The sequence below is a fragment of the Fukomys damarensis genome, unplaced genomic scaffold, assembly GCF_012274545.1.
Source record: "Fukomys damarensis isolate Sample0158 unplaced genomic scaffold, DMR_v1.0_HiC HiC_scaffold_23, whole genome shotgun sequence".
NCBI classification, from domain to species: domain Eukaryota; kingdom Metazoa; phylum Chordata; class Mammalia; order Rodentia; family Bathyergidae; genus Fukomys; species Fukomys damarensis.
Genome location: NW_022900935.1, coordinates 8,951,866 through 8,973,392, shown reverse-complemented (window position 1 = coordinate 8,973,392; position 21,527 = coordinate 8,951,866). Strand labels below are relative to the sequence as shown.

Here is a 21,527-nt window from a genome sequence, read left to right as displayed (position 1 = left end):
CTCAACCTTTCTGGTGTCAGTTCCTCATTAGTAAAATGATGTAATAATACCATGCTATATGATGAAGGTTCAACAAGATCATGTCATTGAAATACTTAGCATACTGTAACACTTAAATGATAGCTGTGCAATGTTAAGTTATTTTGATTTTTTATTTGTTTCAAGGGTTGGCCAGTTGTAGTTATTTAATCACATTTCAAGAGAATTCTTCCATAACTTTGTCAGCTTTTTGCCACTTAATATTGTTCTTTCAAGAATTTCCAAAAATAAAATAATCTTTACATTCTCTAGATTTACATTGTCCAATACAGTAGTCACTAGTTATATTTGCCTATTTACAGTTAATAAAAATTAAATAACAATAAAAAATGCAATTCCACATCTGTTCCACCAGCCACGTTTCAAGTACTGAATAGCCATATATGGCTAGTGGCTGCTGAACCATTCAGCAACATGTTATAGAACATTTCTGTCATCAGAGATCAAGGTGCCAGAAGGATTGGTTTCTTGTGAGGCCTCTTTGTTTGCTATAAATGGCCCCTTCTCAGTGTGTCTTTATGTGGCCGTTTTTCTCTGAGGGAAAGAAAGCTCTCAGGTCTCTTCTATCAGATTAGGGCCCTGCCTTTATGACTTCATTAAAGATTAATTACCTCCTTAAAAGCCTTGTCTCCAACCAAATGCAGTCAAATTGGCAGTTAGGGTTTCAATGCTATCGTAATGACTTTTTGGTATTTTTGGATTTTCTGGCTAAAACTTGTTTAGTTGGAAACTATATTCAGTATTTCCATGAGAGCATATGTAATGAATATCTGTGTTTCTGTGAATATAAGGCTTAATTAAGTTATACCTGTGGTACTTGCTATAAAATACTACTCAACTCTGAGGTATTCTAATAATGAAAACTGTATATTGAAATGTACTATTTTTCTTATAGTTTGTTAATACTTAAAACAGTTTATTAATACTTAAGGGTATCGGTACAGGTTAATAATATCCCTCTCTTTTCCTCCCTCCACTACTTTACAGATGGAGAAATTAGCATGCAGAAAAACTGACTTGTCAGCAGTCAGAGCAAAGTATTGGTGGATCCAAGGATAAAGCCCAAACATCTAAATTCTTTGACCAGATTTTTAGTCCATTGACTATGCAGCCTAGTGGTAAGTAAATACTGTGCTATACTAGAAGTAAGGGATTAAGAGACCTAGCGAGGACAGAGTTTAAGGAGTTCCTCATTACTGATAGACTACTCATAATCCTTTCTCTTGTCTTTATAGCCATAATGTCATTTTTGTCATTAGTGTAAATTTTCTAAATTAGAAAGGAAGTTTAAAGTTTTACTTTTTAAATACCTACAAACATTTCTGTAATAGTTTGGCTACATTAGAGGTTATTAATAAAGGAAAATAAGAAAAACCTATTATTTAATGCATTTGTTCTCTGAGTTAGTCACCATGCTAGATACTTTATATCATCTTACTTGTGTCATTAAAATTTATAACCATTTCTGGAAGTTACTCATTCTTACCATTTTTATACTATTAATCGGATTTATTAGAAACAATTTTTAGGACTTTAGATTCTAAATCAAATTTGAATTTTATGAACACTAAAAACCCATCAAAAATCTTTAGGGAGAAAATCTCTTTGCATTCAAGCATAATTTTCTAGGTTATTTTATTGTATTTATTAGTATGTGTTTGCAGTGCATGATGTTTAATATTTCTCTTTGGGAGTACTGTTGTTTTGCTTTTGTACCGGGGATTGAGCTCAGGACCCTGCACTTGAGAGGCAGGTGGTGGAGCCACTGACCTAAATCCCTGGCCTGGGAGTACTTTTATCCCTTACTCTCCCCACATAATTCCCTCCCTCAGTCTCTCCTTTCCCTATTTTCATTTTATTGTTATTGGGTTTTTTAGTTCATTTTTATGATGACATATAATGTTTACGTTCATTGTGAGTAATTGGTACATGTATAGGACACATCTTAAGCCTTTTTGCATCACCTTCGCTTTCCCCCTCCTCCACCTTCAGTCTCTTGATCCCCTTCCCATTTGCAGAAGATCTCTATTTCCTTTTTATCAGTCTTTTAACTTGCTCTTCATTTGTACTATGGATAATTCAAATGAGAGAAATTATAAGGTATTTAAGCTCATGTGTCTGATTTGTTTCACTTAACATTTTATTTTCAGAGTGTATCCATTTTCCTACAGATGTCTTCAATTTATCTTGATAGCAGAAAAGTATTCCATTATGTATAAATACCACATTTTCTTTATCCATTCGTCTGTCCACATAGACTGCTTCTAAGATTTAGCTATGATGAATTGTGCTGCTATAAATATTGGTATGCATGTATTGCTGTAATATGATGTCTTTAGCTCTTTCTAGTTTATTATGTCTTGCCCTGTTTTGTCCCTTGCTCAGGACTTAACTGTTTTGGGATAATTTTTCCTGGTTGGGATTAAGTCAAGCTGTTCTGCTCTACACTAAAGTCAGGATATTTTCTCGAAAAGCTACTGTATTCTTCTGCTTTTATACCTGAAATAGCTAGGATTCTTTTAACTTCTAGGGAAGCTGAACAACCAAACCACATGAAATAAAAGGGTGTCATAAGCCTTTTTATTAATATATTCCCTCACCTGTCTCTTATCTCTGCTTCTCTCTACCCTTTGTTGTCTTCCTGCTCCATTACAGTAAAAACTATGGCTGCTTATATTGACCTTTCCTTAACTTCTCTTCCCATGCTCTGCTCTTTTCTGCCTTGTTCCTCAGCTATACTGAACTACAGTTGTCCAACATGGCACTGTCTAATAAAAATCAATGTAAACCACATATGGTATATAATTTAAAATTTTATAATAGCCACATTAGAAAAGTAAAAAAGAGAACTTGATTTAGTAATATATTTATATTTATTTATTTTACCTAAAATATATTTTGATGAGTGACCAGTAAAAATTTTTGGAAAATTTCAAAATTCACTTCATTTCAAACATTTCATTTCAAACTTGAAATGAAAAAACAATTGAAGTTTGGCATGTCTTTTACATGTACAGCACATCTTAATTCAAATACCAGGTTTTATCAGAAATACTTGATGTATATTTAGGTTTCAAAAAACAGTTGAGAGTCAGGTGTAGTGGTGCATACCTGTAATCCTAGTATTCAGGAGGCTGAGGCAGGAGAATCCCCATGAATTTGAGGCCAGCCTGGGCTACATAATGAGTTCAAGGCCAGCTTCGACTGCTTAGCAAGACACTGTATCGAAGGGAAAAAAAAAAAGAAAAGCAATTTACAGTTAAAAGAGTAGATTCATGGACCTCGTATTGTTCCAGGTATACTTAAAAGTAGTCAGTTTTTAAAAATTTAAATTAGTAAAAATTAAGCAGAATTAAATATTCATTTCTTTAGTCACATTAGCTATGTTTCAAGTGTGCAATAGTTCCATATGGCTAATGGCTACCATTAGACTGAGCAGCTCTAATATAGAAGAAATTCATCACTTTTTTTCATTATATTATGCCCTTTTCATGCTATAGCTTTGTCTTTCTTAATTTTATTGGTACATTTTAGCTATACAATATAATGACATTCATCATTGGAAATTTTGTACCTTTATGTAATCTAGCTTGGTTCTTACTTTTTCCCCATTCCCCTGCCCTCCCTCAACCCCTCCACCCCTCCCTGTTTACAAAGACTTTTCCATTTTTTTGTTTTCTCATATTAATTTCATTCCCTTCTTTCCTTTCCCCTACACCTCCCACTTCCCCTTCCCCTTCCCCCTCGCTCCTTTTCTTCTATTTTTCACCTTATCTATTTTACCTTTTAGTCCTTATTTACACTTTCAGTTTCTCCCACCAGAAAAACTATTCAGTATTTACATGTGTGTCCTATTTATTTCACTTAACAGTATTGCCTCAATGTGCATCCACTTAGCTATAAATGTGTCTTATTTCTCTCTCTTTATGGCTGAGTAGTACTCCATTTTATTTTTTTAACCATATTTTTTTTCATTAAGTTTATTGGTACTTTTTAAGTACATAGTACAGTTACACTCATCGTTGGAATCTTGTACCTTTACTTGATGTATCTTGGTTATTATTTTTTTTCCCCCATATCACTACCCTCCCTCCCTTCAACCCCTCCACCCTTCCCTATTTGCAAAGACTTTGTTTCCATTTTTTTCCTTTTCCCTCCTTTCCTTTCATTTCCCCTACTCCTTTAGCCCTTTTCTTCCTGTTTTACATAATCAGTTATACAATTTGAACCTTATTTACACTTTTAGTTTTTCATACCAAAGAAAGTATTTGGTATTTACACATGTGTCTCCTATTTACGTCACTTAAAAGTATGGCCTCAATTTACATCCATTTCCCTATAAATGACTAGTTTCTCATTCTTCATGGCTGATTGAGTAGTACTCCATTTTGTAGAAAGACCACATCTTCTTTACCCAGTCTCCAGTTGATAGGCAATTGGGCTGTTTCCAAGGTTTAGCCATTACAAGCTGTGCTGCTGTAAATATGGTGTGCATATTTTGCTGTGGTTTCATTCTTTTAATTCTTTTGGAAAGATACCCAGCAGAGGGATAGCTGGGTCAAATGGGACCTGTAATCCTAGTATTTTTGAGGTATCTGCATATTGATTTCCACAGTGGTTGCCCTAGTCTGCACACCCACCAACAATGGAGAAGGGTTCCTTTCTCCTCACAACCCCACCAGCATTTATTATTGGTTGATTTCTTGATAGAAGCCATTCTTTCTAGGGTGAGGTGGAATCTCAGTGATGTTTTTATCTGCATCTCCCGAATGACCAGTAATATTGAACTTTTTTTCATATATTTATTTGCTGCTTTTACTTGTTTGTGTGAGAAATGTCTGTTCATTTCAGATGTCCATTTTTCACACCAGAGAAACTTCGTTTTTCACACTAGACAGATGCCCATTTTTGAATCGGGTCTTTATATTTGGGGGCCTGATTTTTTTGAGTTCTTCATATGTTCTAGATAGTAGACCTTTGTCTGAGGAATAGCTAGTAAAAATTTTTTCCCACATACGTTGTAGGTTGTCTCTTATCTCTGTTGGTGGTTTCTCTTGCAGTGCAGAAGCTTTTTAATAAGATGAGATCCCAGTTGTTGATTCTTTGTTCTAGTTCCCGTGCTATTGGGGATTTGTTCATAAAGTCTTTTCCTGTGCCATTGTCTTTAAGAGATCTACATAACTTATCTTCCAGTAATTTTAGTGTTTCTGTTTTAAAATTTAGATCTTTAACCCACTTGGATTTTATTTTAGTGCCTGGTGAAAGATAAGAGTCTAGTTTTAATCTTTGGCAAGTTGAAATCTAGTTTTTCCAACAAAATTTCTTGAAGAGACTATCTTTCCTCCATCAAGGATGGTTGGCCCCTTTGTCAAAGTTGAGGTAGTTGAGTACATCTGGAGTTGTTTCTTTATCTTCCAGTCTATTCTACTGATCCTTGGGTCTTTTTCTTGGCCAGTACCATGCTGTTTTTATCACAGTGGCTTTGTGTAGTATAGTTTCAAGTTGGGGATTGTGATACCCCCTGTCATGTCTCTGTTAGAATGGCTTTTGCTATTCTAGGTCTTTTCTGGTTCCAAATGAATTTTTGGATTGTTTTCTCTATTTCTGTGAAATATACTGTTGGAATTTCAATCAGGATTGCATTGAATCTGTATAGCAATTTTGGAAGTATGGCCATTTTGACTATGTTCGTTCTTCCTACCCAGGAGCAAGGGACATCTTTCCATTTTTTAATATCTTCTTCAGTCTCTGTTTGCAGAATGCTTTAGTGTTTTTTTGTTTTGTTTTGGGGTTTGTTTGTTTGGTTTTTTTTGGTACCAGGGATCGAACTCAGGACCTTGTGCTTACGAAGCAGGTGGTAGAACCACTGAGCTAAATCCCCAGCCCAGAGTGCTTTAGTTTTCAGTGTAGAAGTCTTTTGCTTCCTTCATTAGATTGATTCCTAGATATTTCATTTCCGTCATTTCTCTCAGTGAGTCTTTTATTTGTGAACAAGAAGGCTATTGATTTTTTAGTTTTGACCTTGTATCCAGCTACCGTACTGAGGGCCGGGGATTTAGTTCAGTGATGCTGCCAACTCTCTTGCAAGCACAAGATCCTGGGTTTGATCGCCAGTACCTCCGCCCCCAAAAATGCCAGCTATTCTACTGAATCTGTCAATTAAGTCTAGAAGTCTTTTGCCAGAGTTTTTCAGGTCTTTTATGTGGAGTATCATATCATTAGCAAAATAATGACAGTTTAACTTCTTCCTTTCCTATCTTTATTCCTCCTCTCTCTCTCTTTTTTTTTTTTTGTTTGTTTGTTTTTGGTTTTTTGAGACAGGATCTCACTATATAGTTGAGACTGAACTGGAACTTACTATGTAGCCCAGGCTTGTCTCAAACTCACTGCGATCCTCCTGCCTTAGCCTCCTGAGTGCTGGGATTACAGGTATGTGCCACCACACCTGGCTTATTTCTTTCTCTTGTATAATTGTTGTGGTTAATGTTTCCAGAACTGTATTGAACAGCAGTGGTGACAGTGGACATCTTTGTCTTGTTCCTGATTTTAGTGTGAAGGTTTTCAGTTTTTGACCATTTAGTATGATATTGGCTGTTGGTTTTTCATAGATGGCCTTTATCAAGTTGAGATAAAGACCATCTATTCCAGTTTTCTGCAGAGTTTTTATCATGAATGGGTGTTGAATTTTGTTGAATTTTTTTCTGTATCTATTGAGGTGATTATATGGTTTTTGTTGTTGACTCTGTTAATAATAGTGTATTACATTTATTGATTTACCTAAATTGAACCATCCTTGTATCCTTGGAATAAATCCGATTTGGTTAGGGTGTATGAACTTCTTGATGACCCTCTGTATTCTGTTTGCCAGTATCTTATTAAGGATTTTTGCATCTGTGTTCATTAGGGAGATTGGCCTGTAGTTCTCTTTTTTGGTTATGTCTTTCCCTTGTTTTGGAATCAAAGTAATGCTTGCTTCCAGGAATGAATTTAGAAGTATTGCTTTCCTTCAATTTCATGGAAAAGTTTAAAGAGTAGTGGCAGTAGTTCTTGTCTAAATGTTTGTAGAATTCAGCAGTGAAGCCATCAGGACCTGGGCTTTTCTTTGCTGGTAAATTTTTAATTACATTTTCAATTTCACTAATTGTAATCAGTGTGTTTAAAATTTTTTATCTTCTTTGTTCAACTTTGGTAATTCATATGTATCTAGAAATCTGTCCTTTTTCCTGTGTTTTCCATTTTATTAGAGTACATGCTCTTGAAGTAGGTATTCATGATCCTCTGGATTTCTGCTGGATCTGTTGTGACTTCATCTTTTTCATTCGTAATTGCATGGATTTCAGCCCTGTCTTTCCTTTTTTGACAAGGTAGGCTAAGGGTTTATCGATTTTATTTATTCTTTTGAAAAATCAACTCTTCATTCATTGCTTTTTTTTTTTGTATTGTCAGTCTCCATTGCATTGATTTTTGCTCTGATCTTTATAATTTCCTCCCTTGTATGAGCTTTGGGTTTTTCTTACTCTTCTTTTTCTAGGACTTTAAGATTCAGCATTAGGTTGTTTAGTTGAGCTTGCTCTATTTTCCTAGTATGGTCATTCACTGCTAGAAATTTCCCTCATAGAACTACTTTCATTGTGTCCCACAGATTCCTCTACGTTGTATTGGCATTATCATTTCTTTGTAAAAATTGTATAATTTCTTCTTTAATTTCCTCTGTGTCCCATTGGTTGTTCAGGAGAATGTTGTTCAGTTTCCTTGTGTTTGTGAAGTTCTTGCGGTTTCTTATGCTATTGATCTCCACTTTAATTGCACTATGGTCTGATAATATACATGTGATAACTTCATTTCCTTTGCATTTACTGAAACATGTTCTGCGAGCTAGTATGTGGTCTATTTTGGGGAATGACTTGTGTGCAACCGAAAAGAATGTATATTCTCTGACTTTGTATAGTGGAACACTCTGTAGACATCTGTTAAGTCCATTTATTCAAAAGCTTGGTTCAGTTCTAGTATTTCATTGTTGATTTCTTGTCTAGATAATCTGTCTATATGTGACAGTGAAGTATTAAGTTCCCCACTACAATTGTATTAGTCCTTTTTTTCTTTTTCATGTCCCTTAATATTTGTTTTGTATAGTTGGAGGCATTAGTAATTGGTGCATATATATTTATGATTGTCCTCTCTTCCTCTTGGATTGTTCCCTTTACAATGTAGTGACCTTCTTTGTCTCTCTTGATTAGTTTTGGTTTGAAATTTACTTTGTCTGCAAATAAGATAGCCAGCCCCACTTTTTTCTGCATTCCTGTCAACTGCAGAACTGTTTTCCATCCTTTTACTTTTAGTCTGTGAGTTTGTTTTTGAACTGTATGTTTCTTGTATACCGCATATTGTTGGATTTTGCTTCTTTAATCCATTCTGCCAGTCTATTTCTTTTGATTGGTGAATTGAGGCCACTGACATTGATGGTTATAACTGATATGTATTGACTTATCATCGTCGTGTTATTGTTCTGTTGTTGGCTCTTTTTAATTTTTCCCCCTCTCCCTTTAATTTCTTGCCTTGCCTCATGGATTTGCTCTGTTGGGCCTCATGCAGTTGTGACCTTCATTGTCTTTTTCTACGACATTGTTTAGAATTGTTTGGAGTTTGGTATTCATGAAGTTTTCTCAGGTGTTCTTTGTCATGGGAGTATCTTATTTCCCCATCAATTTGGAAAGGTAGTTTTGCAGGATATATCAGTCTAGGTTGGAGGTTGTTTTCTTTTAGGACTTGAAATAACTCCCTTCAGGCTCTCCTTGAGTTGAGGTTTTGTGTTAAAAAGTCTGATGTGATTTTGATGGGCTTTCCTTTGCATGTGATTTGTTTCTTTTGTCTAATTGCTTGTAGTACTTTGTTCTTCTGTTAGGTTTCCGGGATCTTGATTATTATATGTTTAAGTGTAGATTTTTTTATAATGGCTAGTTGGAGTTCTATAAGTCTCACTTAAGTATGTCAAATTCTTTTGCTCTGTTTGGGAAATTTTCTGTCATTAATTTTGTGAACAGTTTTTTTTTTTTTTTTTAATGTCATTTGTACCTTCTCCTGCTTTTTCATGGACTCCTATCAGCCTTATTCTTCTTTGCGTCATCTAGGATCTATTGGATTGATTTCTCATGGTACTTCAGTATTTTTAAGAGCTCTCTTTTTTCATGGTCACTGACCACCATTCTGTCTTCTATATCTGGTACTCTGTCTTCAGATTGGATCAATCTGTTGTATATACATTCAATAGAGTTTTTTTTTTTTTAATCTCCTGGACATCTATTTGAATCTGTTTCATGGATTCCATTTCTTTCCTATGTTGGGGATTAATGGTTTCCATTTCTTCCCTATGCTGGGAATTCATGTCCTGAACTCATGTGTTTTTGTATCTGTTTCTGTTTTAGAATCTCTAATCATTTCTTTCATTCTGCTTACCATCTCTGTAGTTATCTGGGAAATTATTTCTATTTTGAATTTTTCTAGAGCCTCATTCATCTGTTTCGTTATTTCCTGTACGATCAGTTCAGGGTATCCTGGTGGTTGATTGTCAGGCTTTTCTACCTCTTTTTCTTAAGAATTTGCCTTTGGTGAGGTGGAAGTCTGTGTTTGTGCCTTGCTTAAATGTTTTCTCATTTCTATTTTTGCTGTTGGTACTGTCCTTGATTTAATTCCTGGGTTAATACTTCGATCTTCCAGATATTGCTGGTCTTTAGGTTTTGAGTCTCTAATGACTCAGAGACGCTCTCATTTTCATAATACTAGGAAGGACAACTGCTGAGATCAAAAACAACACCTTAGCCCAAGTGATACAATCAGCAACACAGTAGCATCAAGAACAGCTTAGAAAATGACAGCTTGTGGTAGTTACTAATCTATCACCTTTAACCATGTGAATTAAATCAAAATCGAGGACCAGCCCAAAAATATGTTTATACTGAATAAACTCTTCAATATAGCAACTTTACCCTTCAGGATGGGAACTTAGAAGGAGTTGAGAAGAGAGGGATAGATAGGTAGAAGAAGGTTAGAAGTGAGGCCAAATGACACAGGACGATCACACAAACCCTAGGAAACTGTTGAAGGACAAGAAGGAAAGACAGAATAAAAGAACAAAGACAAGACTAGAACAACCTAACAGCAATAGGGAAACTAGAAACTGTACTCACTTCCTTTGAAACTAATGACAATCAAGAGAAGGAAAAAGAAGAAAAGAAAAAGAAAGAAGAAATCTGACTTAGGGCAAGAACAGGAACAAAAAGGGAAATAAAGAACAATGGGAGAGAATGAGATTGGGAAAGAGAAAGAAAAGAGAAAAAAAGATAATGAAGAAGTTGAAGAGTGGGAAAAAATAAAAATTAAAAATAAGAGAAAAAGAAAGAATAATAATTTTTAAAATAAAAAAATGAAGGGCCTCCAGGGAAGTAGGCAAGGTCTATAAATATGGGAGAGTCTGATGTGTTTGGGCAGTTTTGCATCCAATTTAGACATGATCCTCAAAGTCTTTTAAATTGAGTAGTGACATGTTTAATCTGTGTTTTAGAAAAACAATGTTGATATATGAATTAGAAAGGTTAAAATTAGACACAAGTATTAAGTAACCTTTATTAGGGTATGAAGTAATGGCATCCTAAACACAGACTAGGAACAGAGGATATGGGAAAGAGGAACTGGTCATTTTAGAAGTAGAACTGACAAAATCGGATAACTAATTCATTTGTAGGACAAAGTGGGAGTCCTTAATTCTTGCTCTCCTTTTTCCTCCATATCAGTTGGAGGAATCCTGGTTTCTAACTGGTTACGTTAACTGGGAAAGGAACTATCAGAGAAGAAAGATACTGCCTGGGTAAAAGGAATAAAACTGATTATTAAGTAGTAGCTACATGTTATAATGTACTTTGAAACATGGCCATTATTCATAGTATGCTTTGAAAAAAATATAGGCTACTAGTTCCTTTTTTGTGTGTGACACTGCCTCATGCTATATTCTCTTTATTTAAGAGTTGATAAAAGGGATGATTACCTAAGCCATTGTGTAATTTTTGGCATTACTTAAAAATTACACATTTTGTAATATAGTTCTTGTCTCCTTTTCTTCTTTGGGTCTACTTTCCAGGCTCCACTACCTATGCCAAGAATTCAGGGTACTTCTTCTGAGAAGTTCCCTCTTCACTGTCTTGAACTGAATCTTATTTGATGTCTTACCACTTAATTATTTTGTTTACTTTCCTTCCCTATTGAAACTAGATTTTGTTTTTCTCTACTGGAGTATCTTCTTTTCCTAAATTGCTTTGGTTACTTTAAAATATTGTTTTATTGATGACCTTGCTGGCTTCCTTGAATCAGTTTTCTGTGTACTGGCAACTCCTAAGTGATATAGTATTAAAAACTTACATGTAAATGGAATATATATTATGTTTAATTTTTAAGAACATATCCTTTCTAATTATAAAAATACTTGTGAAAAATTTAAATAAACTATGATCCTGTAATATCTGTCTGTTAGTAACTTTTAAGCCTGATTTAATTTCTAATGTTTATTGTTGATTTAGAGGGGAGCAGACATACAATGAAACCATCAGGATATAGGGGATATCAAAACCAGGAGAGTAGGCAAACTTGGAGTGGGACACTAGCCTGTATCACTGAAGTGTATTGGAAAAGGGGAAAGCTGCAACAGACAGTCAGAGAAGTGTCAAGAGCCAGATCCTGTGTGGTTTTGTAAAGTATCCTTAACTCAGTTGGAAGCTGCTGGAGGTCCGTGAGCAAAGAAATATATTAGCTCTTTTATGTTTCAGAATGCTCACTCTGACACTGTTAGTCAGAATTTTCCAGTGAGACAGAAACAATGGGAGATGATAGATAGATAGATAGATAGATAGATAGATAGATAGATAGATAGATTGCAGACAGAAAATTTATTATGGAAATTAATATGAATTACTATGGAAATTAATATGAAATTATGGAGCCTCAGAGAAGTCCCATAATAAGCTGACAGTGTAATTCAGAGGACTCCAAAGGCTTAAGAACCAGGGAGATTATGGTACAACTCCTGATCAAAAGCTAAAAGCTTAAAAAACTACAAGGGTTGGGGAGGAGAGCAGTGGTATAAGCCCTGGAGTCTGAAACTCAAGAACCAGGAGCTCTAAAGTCTGAAGGCAGGAGATTAATGTTCAGTTCAGGAAGCAAGAAAGAATTCGTCCTCCACCTCTGTGTTTTATTTGGACCGTCAATGGATTAAATGATACCCACCCACATTGATGAGATGATCTTCACTTAGTGTACTGATTTAAATGTCAATCTCTTCTGAAAACACAGAGCCAGCTATCTGGGTATCCTTTAACCCAGTTAAGTTGATACATAAAATTAACTATCACAAGCCTTCCTGTATTCAACTTGGCACCCATGTGCATCTCCTTAAACCAAACCATACTTGATCTTGAAGTGAAGATGGAAGCCAGGTCACAATTCTGTCTTAAGTATATACCTTTTCTGCATACAACCCAGAACATACTAATCACTTCCCCAGAAAGGGAGGTAGATTTTGTGAGTGACATTTACTCTTCTCCTGATTTCCTGCCATTTAAATACTATGATGAACCAATACTTAAATACTGGTTAAATGTTATTATATCTTTGGTTATATTATAAAAGAATGAGGGGAGAAAGCAGTTTACTTAATAATAAATATATACATACATACAAACATTCATAACAAAATGAGGTACTATTCATGATCATTACACTCCTTGTTTTTGTAAGTGGTCAAAAGTTTGTAATTAATTTTTTTTCCCCCTGTATCAGAGATCAAACTCAGGACCTTGTGCTTGCAAGGCAGGTATGGTGCCACTGAGCTAAATCCCCGGCCCTGTAATTAATATTTATAAATACCATATTCCATTATCCTATACTCCCTTTGCCTTCACTATGAACCTTACTTGGTTGTGGTTCCTTACCCTCATTGGGTGACACAGAACTTCATTCTTGAAGGATCGGGGCTATTTATAGCCTGGATTGAGTTGTTGTAGTTTTTCATTGACCTAAGTAGTAGTGCATGGTAGTACTCAGAGACACTCTAAGGAATCACCTGTGTTCCATACATATTCTTTCTTTCCTCCATTGTAAAGGAGTGGCCCGATTTACCCGTTGGTTGTCCAGATCAGTCACCTCAGCTGACAGTGAAACTCTCTTCTTGACCTGTTGACTCAGAAGCTTGGGGAGCCCAAATTGGATGGGTAATGATCTTAACTTTTTGTTCAGGGGAATCATTGTGTTTCCTAGTAGAAACTATCCTTCCTCTAGAAATAAAACCTCTGGGACAGCAGAAAATAAACTTATGGGAACAGAAAACAGAGATTTTACTAGTGGATCACTAGGTATAATAGAGAGTGATGTTACTCCCATTTCTACTCCTTGATTCCTGGACCTATTAATCCTAGCTGTCAGAAAAGTAGTACCATATATTGAACATTAATTCAGAATATGTACAGCCTCTGTACAACCTTGCTGCAAATTTACAAGGTATTTCCACCTAGCTAGTTCTAATTGAATCTTCAGAAGGCCATTCAACTGTTCTGTCAAGCCAGATGCCTTAGGATAGTAGGGAACATAGTAAGATCAGTGAAATCTATGAGCATGAGCCCATTGCTCCATTTCTTTGGCAGTGAAGTATGTTCCTTGTTCAGAAGCAATGCTATATGGAATACTATAATGGTAAATAAGGCATTCTGTAAGTCTGTGGATGGTGGTTTTGGCAGAAGCTGAAGCATGAAATTCCAGAGTTGTGTTCATTCCAGGAAGGATAAAACCCTGCTATTTCATGATGAAAGTGGTTCAGTGTAATCATTTTACCACCAAGTACCTAGCTGATCACCCTGGGGAAATGATGTCATATTGGTTGCTCAGCGTTTTTCTCTCCTGCTGGCAGTGGCTCAGCAGTGGCTTTAGCCTGCTCCACCTTGGTGAATGGAAGACCGTGTTGCCAACCTTCAGTAGCTTGTACTCCACTAGGTTATGGAAGTACCATTTACTGAATTGGAGAAGACAAAAGTAGGAACAGGTTAGCTAAGGGTGTTGTTCTGTTTTAGCTATGTTAAGTTTGAAATATCTGATTGATAACCATGGAGAGATGGCCTATAAGTAGTTATATATGTGGTCATGAAATTCCAAGAAGAGGCCAGTCCTAAAAAGTGAATTTTGGAGTATTCTCAATAGAATGGTGGGCAGAAAAACTCTATTTGAATGAGGAAATAGTGTGAGGAAGTTATAAAGCAGTATCTACAGACAGCCTTTTAAGTTTCCCTGTGAAGGAGAGCAGAGAAATGGAAGGATATAAAAGGAGGGATATGTGTGGGAGTCAGTGAAGAGTTGTTAGAAGGAGTTGTTAGAAGATTATATTTTTGGTAGAAAATAATGAACAGTAAGAATGCTGGCGTAGATAATCTAGTAGAAGAGGTATTTGCAAAGCCCTTGAGAGGATAAAGATGATAGGATTGGGAGTAAACATAGAGACCTAGCTTTTGGTAAAATCAGGTACTTCATCCACAGTAGCAGAAGTCAGAAAGAATATATGAGCAGATTAATTCATTTACCCAACATTGAGTTCCAGCTACACTATACACTGGTGATACACCACCAAACAAGATAAAGTCTCTACTTTTGTGAAATGAATAAAAGTGTTCCTACCCTTATTTCTGTTTCTTTTGTGTTTATGTGCAACACCAGGGATTGAACTCAGGAACTTGCGCTTGCAAGGCAGGCACAGAGCCACTGAAGTAAATCTCTGGCCCATCCTTATTTCTGTGTCTAATTGAACCCAGAATTAAAGGTATTCCTTTAAGAGACAATGGAGGAGAGGCCAGGGATTTAGCTCAGCAGTGGCACACTGCCTGCCTGGCAAACTCAAGTTCTTGAGTTGGATTCCCCAGTAACCCCCCCAAAAAAAAGAGACAATGTTGGAGGGATTTTTGGAATTTGAAGAGAGGCAAGCGTTGGAAAAAATTTTTTTTATAAAGTGGAAAAGCAAAACAATGGAGAAATGTGTGATTTCTTGAACTGTTAGTTTAAAAATGAGACTTTTTTTTCTTTAGCACTAGTGAGCTGCGGGGAGTAGACACAGTATAGATTGGTAGTGGCTTCAGCCAGAGTGTGTATTAAGACTTTAATAGGCCAATTTGACCAAAAACAAGGTGTGAGAGAGTTAAAAGTGTTTGCCATGGAGTGACTTTAATGAGACACTATGGAATCTGAGCTAGGAAAGAAAATAGTTAAAGACTTGATAAGTGATTGATGGTAAGAAAGGTAATAGTCAGTGGACAAATCTAAATATTCAGATAAGGAAAATATAGTCCTGTCATATGAGTAACATTTTCTCTATGGCATATATATTTGAATTTATATAAGATTAAAAAATGGAAATGAGAGGGCCAGGGATTTAGCTCAGTGGTACTGCCACCTGCCTCACAAGTGCAAGGTCCTGAGTTTGATCCCTGGTACCACCCCGGAAAATGGAAAGGAGGAACCTAGTACTACCACAGAAAGATAACTTGTTGCTTTTATATTCTGTCTTTACTTGTCTTTTTTTTTTTTTCTGTGATAATTTTCAGAGATTGCATAAGTTTGCTAGGGATAGCATAACAACTATAGACTTGATGGTTTAAACAACAGAAATTTATTTCCTCACAGTTCTGGAGATAAAATGTTCAAGGCCATGGTGTCAGCAATATTGTTTTCCTATGAGGGCCTCTTGTCCTTGGTAAACAAATGGCCATCTTCTCCTTCTGCTTTTATATTATCTTTTTTCCAGCCCTGTATCCAAATTTCCTCTTCTTATAAGGACAGCAGTCATACTGGACTAGGGCCCATTCTAAAGGCCTCATTTTACTTTAATACCTTGGTAAAGATTCTGTCTCCAAATACAGCCACATTCTGAAATACTGGGGAGGAGAGACTTCAGTAAGTTTTAGAAATCATAATTCACCCACAGTGGAGCTCATTTTTTAAACATAATTGTGATTATTCTATGAATACAGTTTTTGTTGGCCATGTTTTACTGATAACATTATAAGTTCACCATTTTCCCATTTGCTCTTTAGCCTTTGTAAAAAATTTAACACCTGCAAAATACTTTGCCTAGTGATTACTTGACCAAATCTTAATCAGTCTGTTTTGAACACTTAAGTGTACCTTCCCTCTTCTTTTTCCGCTATTATAAACAATGGGAAAGCTTTTAAAATAAAACCTTTTCAATCCAAATGTTGTAGCACACGCCTATTATCCCCAACACTCACAAAGCTGAGGCAGGAGGATCGCCACAAGTTCAAGGCCAGACTGGGCTACTTAGTTCAGGCTGCTGAACTACATGGCAAGACCCATCTTGAAAAATAAATAAATAAACAAACCCTTTCTATATTTTGGATTATTTTCTTAGAGTAGAATCTCAGAAGTGGATTATTCTGTGAAAAAATATAAATGCATACTGCCAAATTGGAAAAGTATTGAATCTTGTGTTTTCTTTCTAAAAAATTGTTTTCTCTCTTCCTATAGCAATAGACTGGAATGATGTTAAAAAACACAAGTATGGTCCCCGATCAGAGTGTGCATCCCAGTATCAAGGTAAGTAAAAAGCATTTTAGTGTGAAACACATTTGACATTTTTCCCATAAGGCATTTGTTCTTAAAGGTTCAAGTTTACAAATCATTCACTGGTTACAGCAAAAGCAAATACTGTCATTTATAGAGATGTCTGTAAGATGCAGTATACTTTATTTTGAGCTGAAAATCAGGAAACCTAGATTCTGAGCATAAATAACTTCAATTTAGCTTTATAGCTTTAGGCACAGTTGCTCAGTCTCTCTGGATTTCCATAGTTTTTACTAGTTCAGGCTCCAAAGGAAGGCCAGAATTGGGTGATGTATTTCCACGAGTACTAATAAAACTCAGTATATTTTAAAATGAAGTAATTGGACTACACAAAATTTCAAACCCCTATTATACCCCAGAATTTCACCTTTCTGTTGTTTTGGTATGTTTGTTACAATGACCTATACTATAACATTTTTTTCTTTAATAGAAACTACTGACATTCTGGAGCTAGGTAAGATATTTTTCTTGTTTCTGTTAAATAAGGAGTTAGTAGACCAGGGCTTAGATTGTAACCAGTTTTACTCCACGAGGAAAAGAATTCCATGTGTCTGTGCTCATAAAACTGAAGCTTGTGCTTTTGTCTACCTAATTAGTCCAGTAGTTCGTCTCAGCTGTCATGTCAAGCCTACTTATCAGGCAGCCATTGACCAAGTATACTGTATTAGCCATCTTTCCCCTCACTGAGATGCAATACCCAACATTCACAACTTGAAGAAAAAAAGGTTTAATTTAACTCATAGTTTCAGGAAATTCAGTACCTCATTGACAGGCTCCAAGCCAGAAACCTTATGAGGAAAGGCATGGCAGGGCAAAGCTACTCAGTTCATGGCAGCCAGGAAGCAGAACAAGGGAACAGTTCCAGAGAGGAATAGGTGAAGGACCATATGTAATGTCCAAGGCCATCTCTCTATAACCTACCTGGACACAACCAGGAGCATCTTGTACTAATTTGCTAGGCACTTCTTAATCCAATAAAGTTGACATATCAGGACTAATAGTCACAACAAGTCATGAAAGGAAAATGAGCCAACTCTTTATTCTGTTTTTTTTCATTAGTTTTATTGGTACAATTTAAATACGCATAATGATTACATTCGTCAAAGGGAACGTGTACCTATACCTGTACACAATTTATCTTGATTCCTCTTTTTCTGTCAGTCCCCTCCCTTCCCTCCAACTCTCCCCTTTCCCCTTAAGCTAAACTCTTAATTTACTGAATCCAGAACTAGATAAAATCTCACTGTATAAATGAAGAGTTTGGTGGAATTTTCCCAGAAGATACTACTTATAAGATAAATTTAACTGAAATTAAACCTAAAATTTTTCTAAATTTATGAACAAAATAAACACTGAAACATTAAAATATAATCACATGTGGGGCAGGGATTTAGCTTAGTAGTTCCACTGCCTTCCTTGCAAGTGCAAGGTCCTGAGTTCAATCCCTGGTACCAAAAAAATAAAATAAATTAAATAAAATATTATCAAGTAGTCAGAGTAATATTTCATTTGGTTTTCACCACTGCTTAGTGTACTTCAGGGATAAAATTTGAGGAATAAAATTAATATTTTTCAGTCAGCTTTCAGGATTCCTACATAACATCATCCTCAGTGTCTGAGAGTCTTTAGAATCCTTCTACATGTTATATAAATGTTAATATCCTGATACTTTTATCAGTTTTTGTTCAGTACTTTGATATATCTTGTTACTGCAATTTCATGGGTTTGGCTCTATTAGTATCATTGTCTGTTTGCTTTTTCTTCCTATGACATAGTACTTTCCATTGCTTGTTGTATTAATATAAAGTAGTAGAACATAAGATGAGGTTATGGTTTGTTGAAAACCAATTCTTTCCCCTTAGTAACTTTGTGACTCTGATCCTTAGTTTTCTAATTTGTAAAATGAGGATAATAAACCCATTCTTCCTACTTCATAGTTTGAAAGATTATATGAGGTAACAGATCGGAAAACATCTTAAAGTCTCTCAACTAGTTTTTAATTATGGAGGAATATTATGATTTTCATTCTGTTCAGCAACTCTATACTCAGACTTGACTCCAAGTAAAATCTTCTGATATTCTTGAAATGAGATATTATAAATGTGAGCTAAAGAAAAGAAATGAAATAACGCAGGTACCTGACCTTTATAAATAAATGCTATTTATTTTTATTTTTCCTTAAAATTTTCCTCAAATATAAGGCTGTAACATGTAGTGGAAAAAGCATTGACATAGTCTGTCAGGATTTGGGTCAAATTCATATTCCCCAATCATCAGTTTTATAACTTCAGTCAAATTACTTAATCTTTTTTAACCAATTTCCTCATCATTAAAATAACCATAAACCTGATTAAACATGGGAGATACTGGGTTCATCTGTTATCAGACAGGCGTATGGAAGATACTCAGTGTAAAAGCTGCTACTGTTTTTGTTATGGTATGGATAATAGTAACAATAGCATTTCAGTCACATCTTTAGGCATGTTGTAAAACTGTTGACAGGGAGTTTCAAAACATGGATATTCAATTTATATAAAGAATACATTAGCAAGTGAGGTTAAAATTTGAAAGTTTAATTGTCCTCATGAGATGGTAGCACAGGCATATCCTCTGATATAACTTAGTCCTGCATATTTTATTTTCCCCCTTGAGCATAAAGGGCGACCCCAAATATCAAACTGACATATAATTCAGTAGATTGGTGAAACCTCAGTGTTAGAAAAAAAATTTAATATCCCCTGGTCCAGTTTTCAAATTGTGACATTTTGAATTTCTTATAAAATATTTTAAACACCTCAAGTTCTTATGGCTGTACAACCTCCTCAGATAAATTGCTTCATATTGGGCAGATACTTCATTGGACCAAAATGTCTTTCTTTTTATTAGCCACATTCTAACTTCCAGGACCATATGGAACATGTTTAGCCTGTTTTTACTCACTGGCCTCTGATTATTAGAAAATAGCTTCAAGGATTACCTTCTCATTGTCACTGTGCCACTTTCCTAGTTCAAGTCACCGTTGTCTCATATCTAGATTATTGGCATAGCTTCCTAGTTTTCTAGTCTTGTGCCTTACTTCCCTCCTGTCCATTCTTCACTCTGTAGCCAGGATAACTGCACCCCAAACTTCTCTGTACTGCTTCTCATTGACATGGTGTAACTTGGTGTATGAAATGTTCTTTTACCTTAATGCTATACCGCCTCTATCTGCAAACTCTTTTTGAAACTGTTTGTCTTTAAACCCCAACCAACATCTAAATATCCCGTATTTAGAACCACTTTCCTTACCTCCAAGCCTTTATATATGCTTTTTTTTTTCTGTGTGAAACAAAAAAGTTATGCTTCTTTTTGAGTCCTGTTCTTTGATCCTTTTCTTAGATGCTAAAGGTTACTTCCTCTGGAAAGTCTTCCACAGACCCTTCATGTACACCTAAAGCACCCTCCTGGTTCTCCAAGTATGGCCCTTACTACAAGATATTACATTTAACCTCTGCCCCTAAGTAGACTGAAGCTCTCTTTGGACATGAACAATATTTTGACCATGGTTGTGTCTCTAGCACCCAGGACAATACTGTTAATGATTGTTGAAGAATAAGGAATGGCTCTGAGACTTTCTTTTCTTATTCATGCTGAAAGTTCATGAACTACTGCTTCAGTTGGTCCTCAGGTGACATAGTTTTGGATCTCTTTACCTAAGATCACCATTTAAACTTAGGTTTGTTTTATATTTCTCAAAGTATACCTCTCAGACTAAACTTAATATCCCACGTGGATGTTATTAGTATAGAAAAGAGTAAAACTGTTACCTCTTTGCTACTTTTCTTCTTTTCATTCATTCCAAAACTATTTTTGGAGACAGGGTCTTTGTCTATAGTCCAGGGACTTAAAATGTAGCCCAGGGTATCTGGAACTCAAGAGATCCTTCTGCCTCAGCCTGCCATGGGATTTCAGGTATGCACCACTGCTCCTGACAACTCAGAAACCTTTACTGAGCCTCTATTAAGTTGCAGGCACTGTGTTAAGCATTAAAGATTTTAAAATGAATAAAAGATAGCTCCTAACCATAAAGAGTTTACATAAATAATTACAGTGATGATGTGATGAGTTTAAAAATAAAGGGATGAACAGGATATGCCTTTTGTATATTATAGGAGTTAGATAAATGGTAGAATTTGTTCTTGGGAGATAGAAAAAGTTACAAGGCTGTGCAGCGTTTTGCTGAGTGTCAGTCACCAGGTAGAAGTGATATGGGCAGCCATTAGGTGTGATCGATCCCCATCAATGGAGTAAACCTTTTTATTTTTTTTTTAAAAAAGTGATATGGCAGATAACAGGCCAAGAAAGTCAAAAGTTTATTTTAAGAAACTCTTAATAGTCATTCTGGCTTAAATATAGTGATTCCGTTTCTGTGAACCCTCCCAAATCCAAATCTTTCTCATTTCAGGATATTTGCCTGAACCCTTCAGAAAGCTTCTGATTTCTTCTCCTTTTCCAAACCTCTCTTTTTCTGAAAAGAATACTAAACTTATCTCAATACTTTATTTTTATTGAAAAATACCTTGTGTTGTTTCTTTTTCATTTTTTTAAAAGAAAACTACATGGAGATGTTACTAAGCAATATCATAGGTGAAATTTTTATCCCAACCTTGTGCTCCAACCTTGAGGTATTTGATGACAGACAGAACATATTAAATCACTTGTACTCTTATATGCATGCCTCTTTAAAAACCAAACTCTAGATAGTAGAAATGTATACTAATGAAACCATTGCATGCATACAAGGTGCTGAGTTTCTACTTGAAACCTCCCCTTTTTAGCCAGGGTATTTG

At 35.6% G+C, this 21,527-nt stretch overlaps 1 protein-coding gene across 9 annotated transcripts in view; it reads left to right on the top strand.

The window, feature by feature from the left end:
* Scmh1 (Scm polycomb group protein homolog 1) overlaps positions 1–21,527 on the top strand; it is a 167,560-nt gene that overhangs the window by 37,880 nt on the left and 108,153 nt on the right. For 4 of the 9 annotated variants that reach the window (XM_019207741.2, XM_010625942.3, XM_033767857.1 and 1 more), the window contains 3 exons: positions 1,027–1,157; positions 16,603–16,671; positions 17,129–17,152. In XM_019207741.2, coding sequence (XP_019063286.1) covers positions 1,145–1,157; positions 16,603–16,671; positions 17,129–17,152 — 106 coding nt within the window. In that variant the 5' untranslated portion in view covers positions 1,027–1,144. Of the gene's footprint in view, positions 1–1,026; positions 1,158–13,184; positions 13,293–16,600; positions 16,672–17,128; positions 17,153–21,527 lie in introns of those variants that run through there. The other 5 variants (XM_033767855.1, XM_033767856.1, XM_010625940.2 and 2 more) reach the window with 5 other exon arrangements.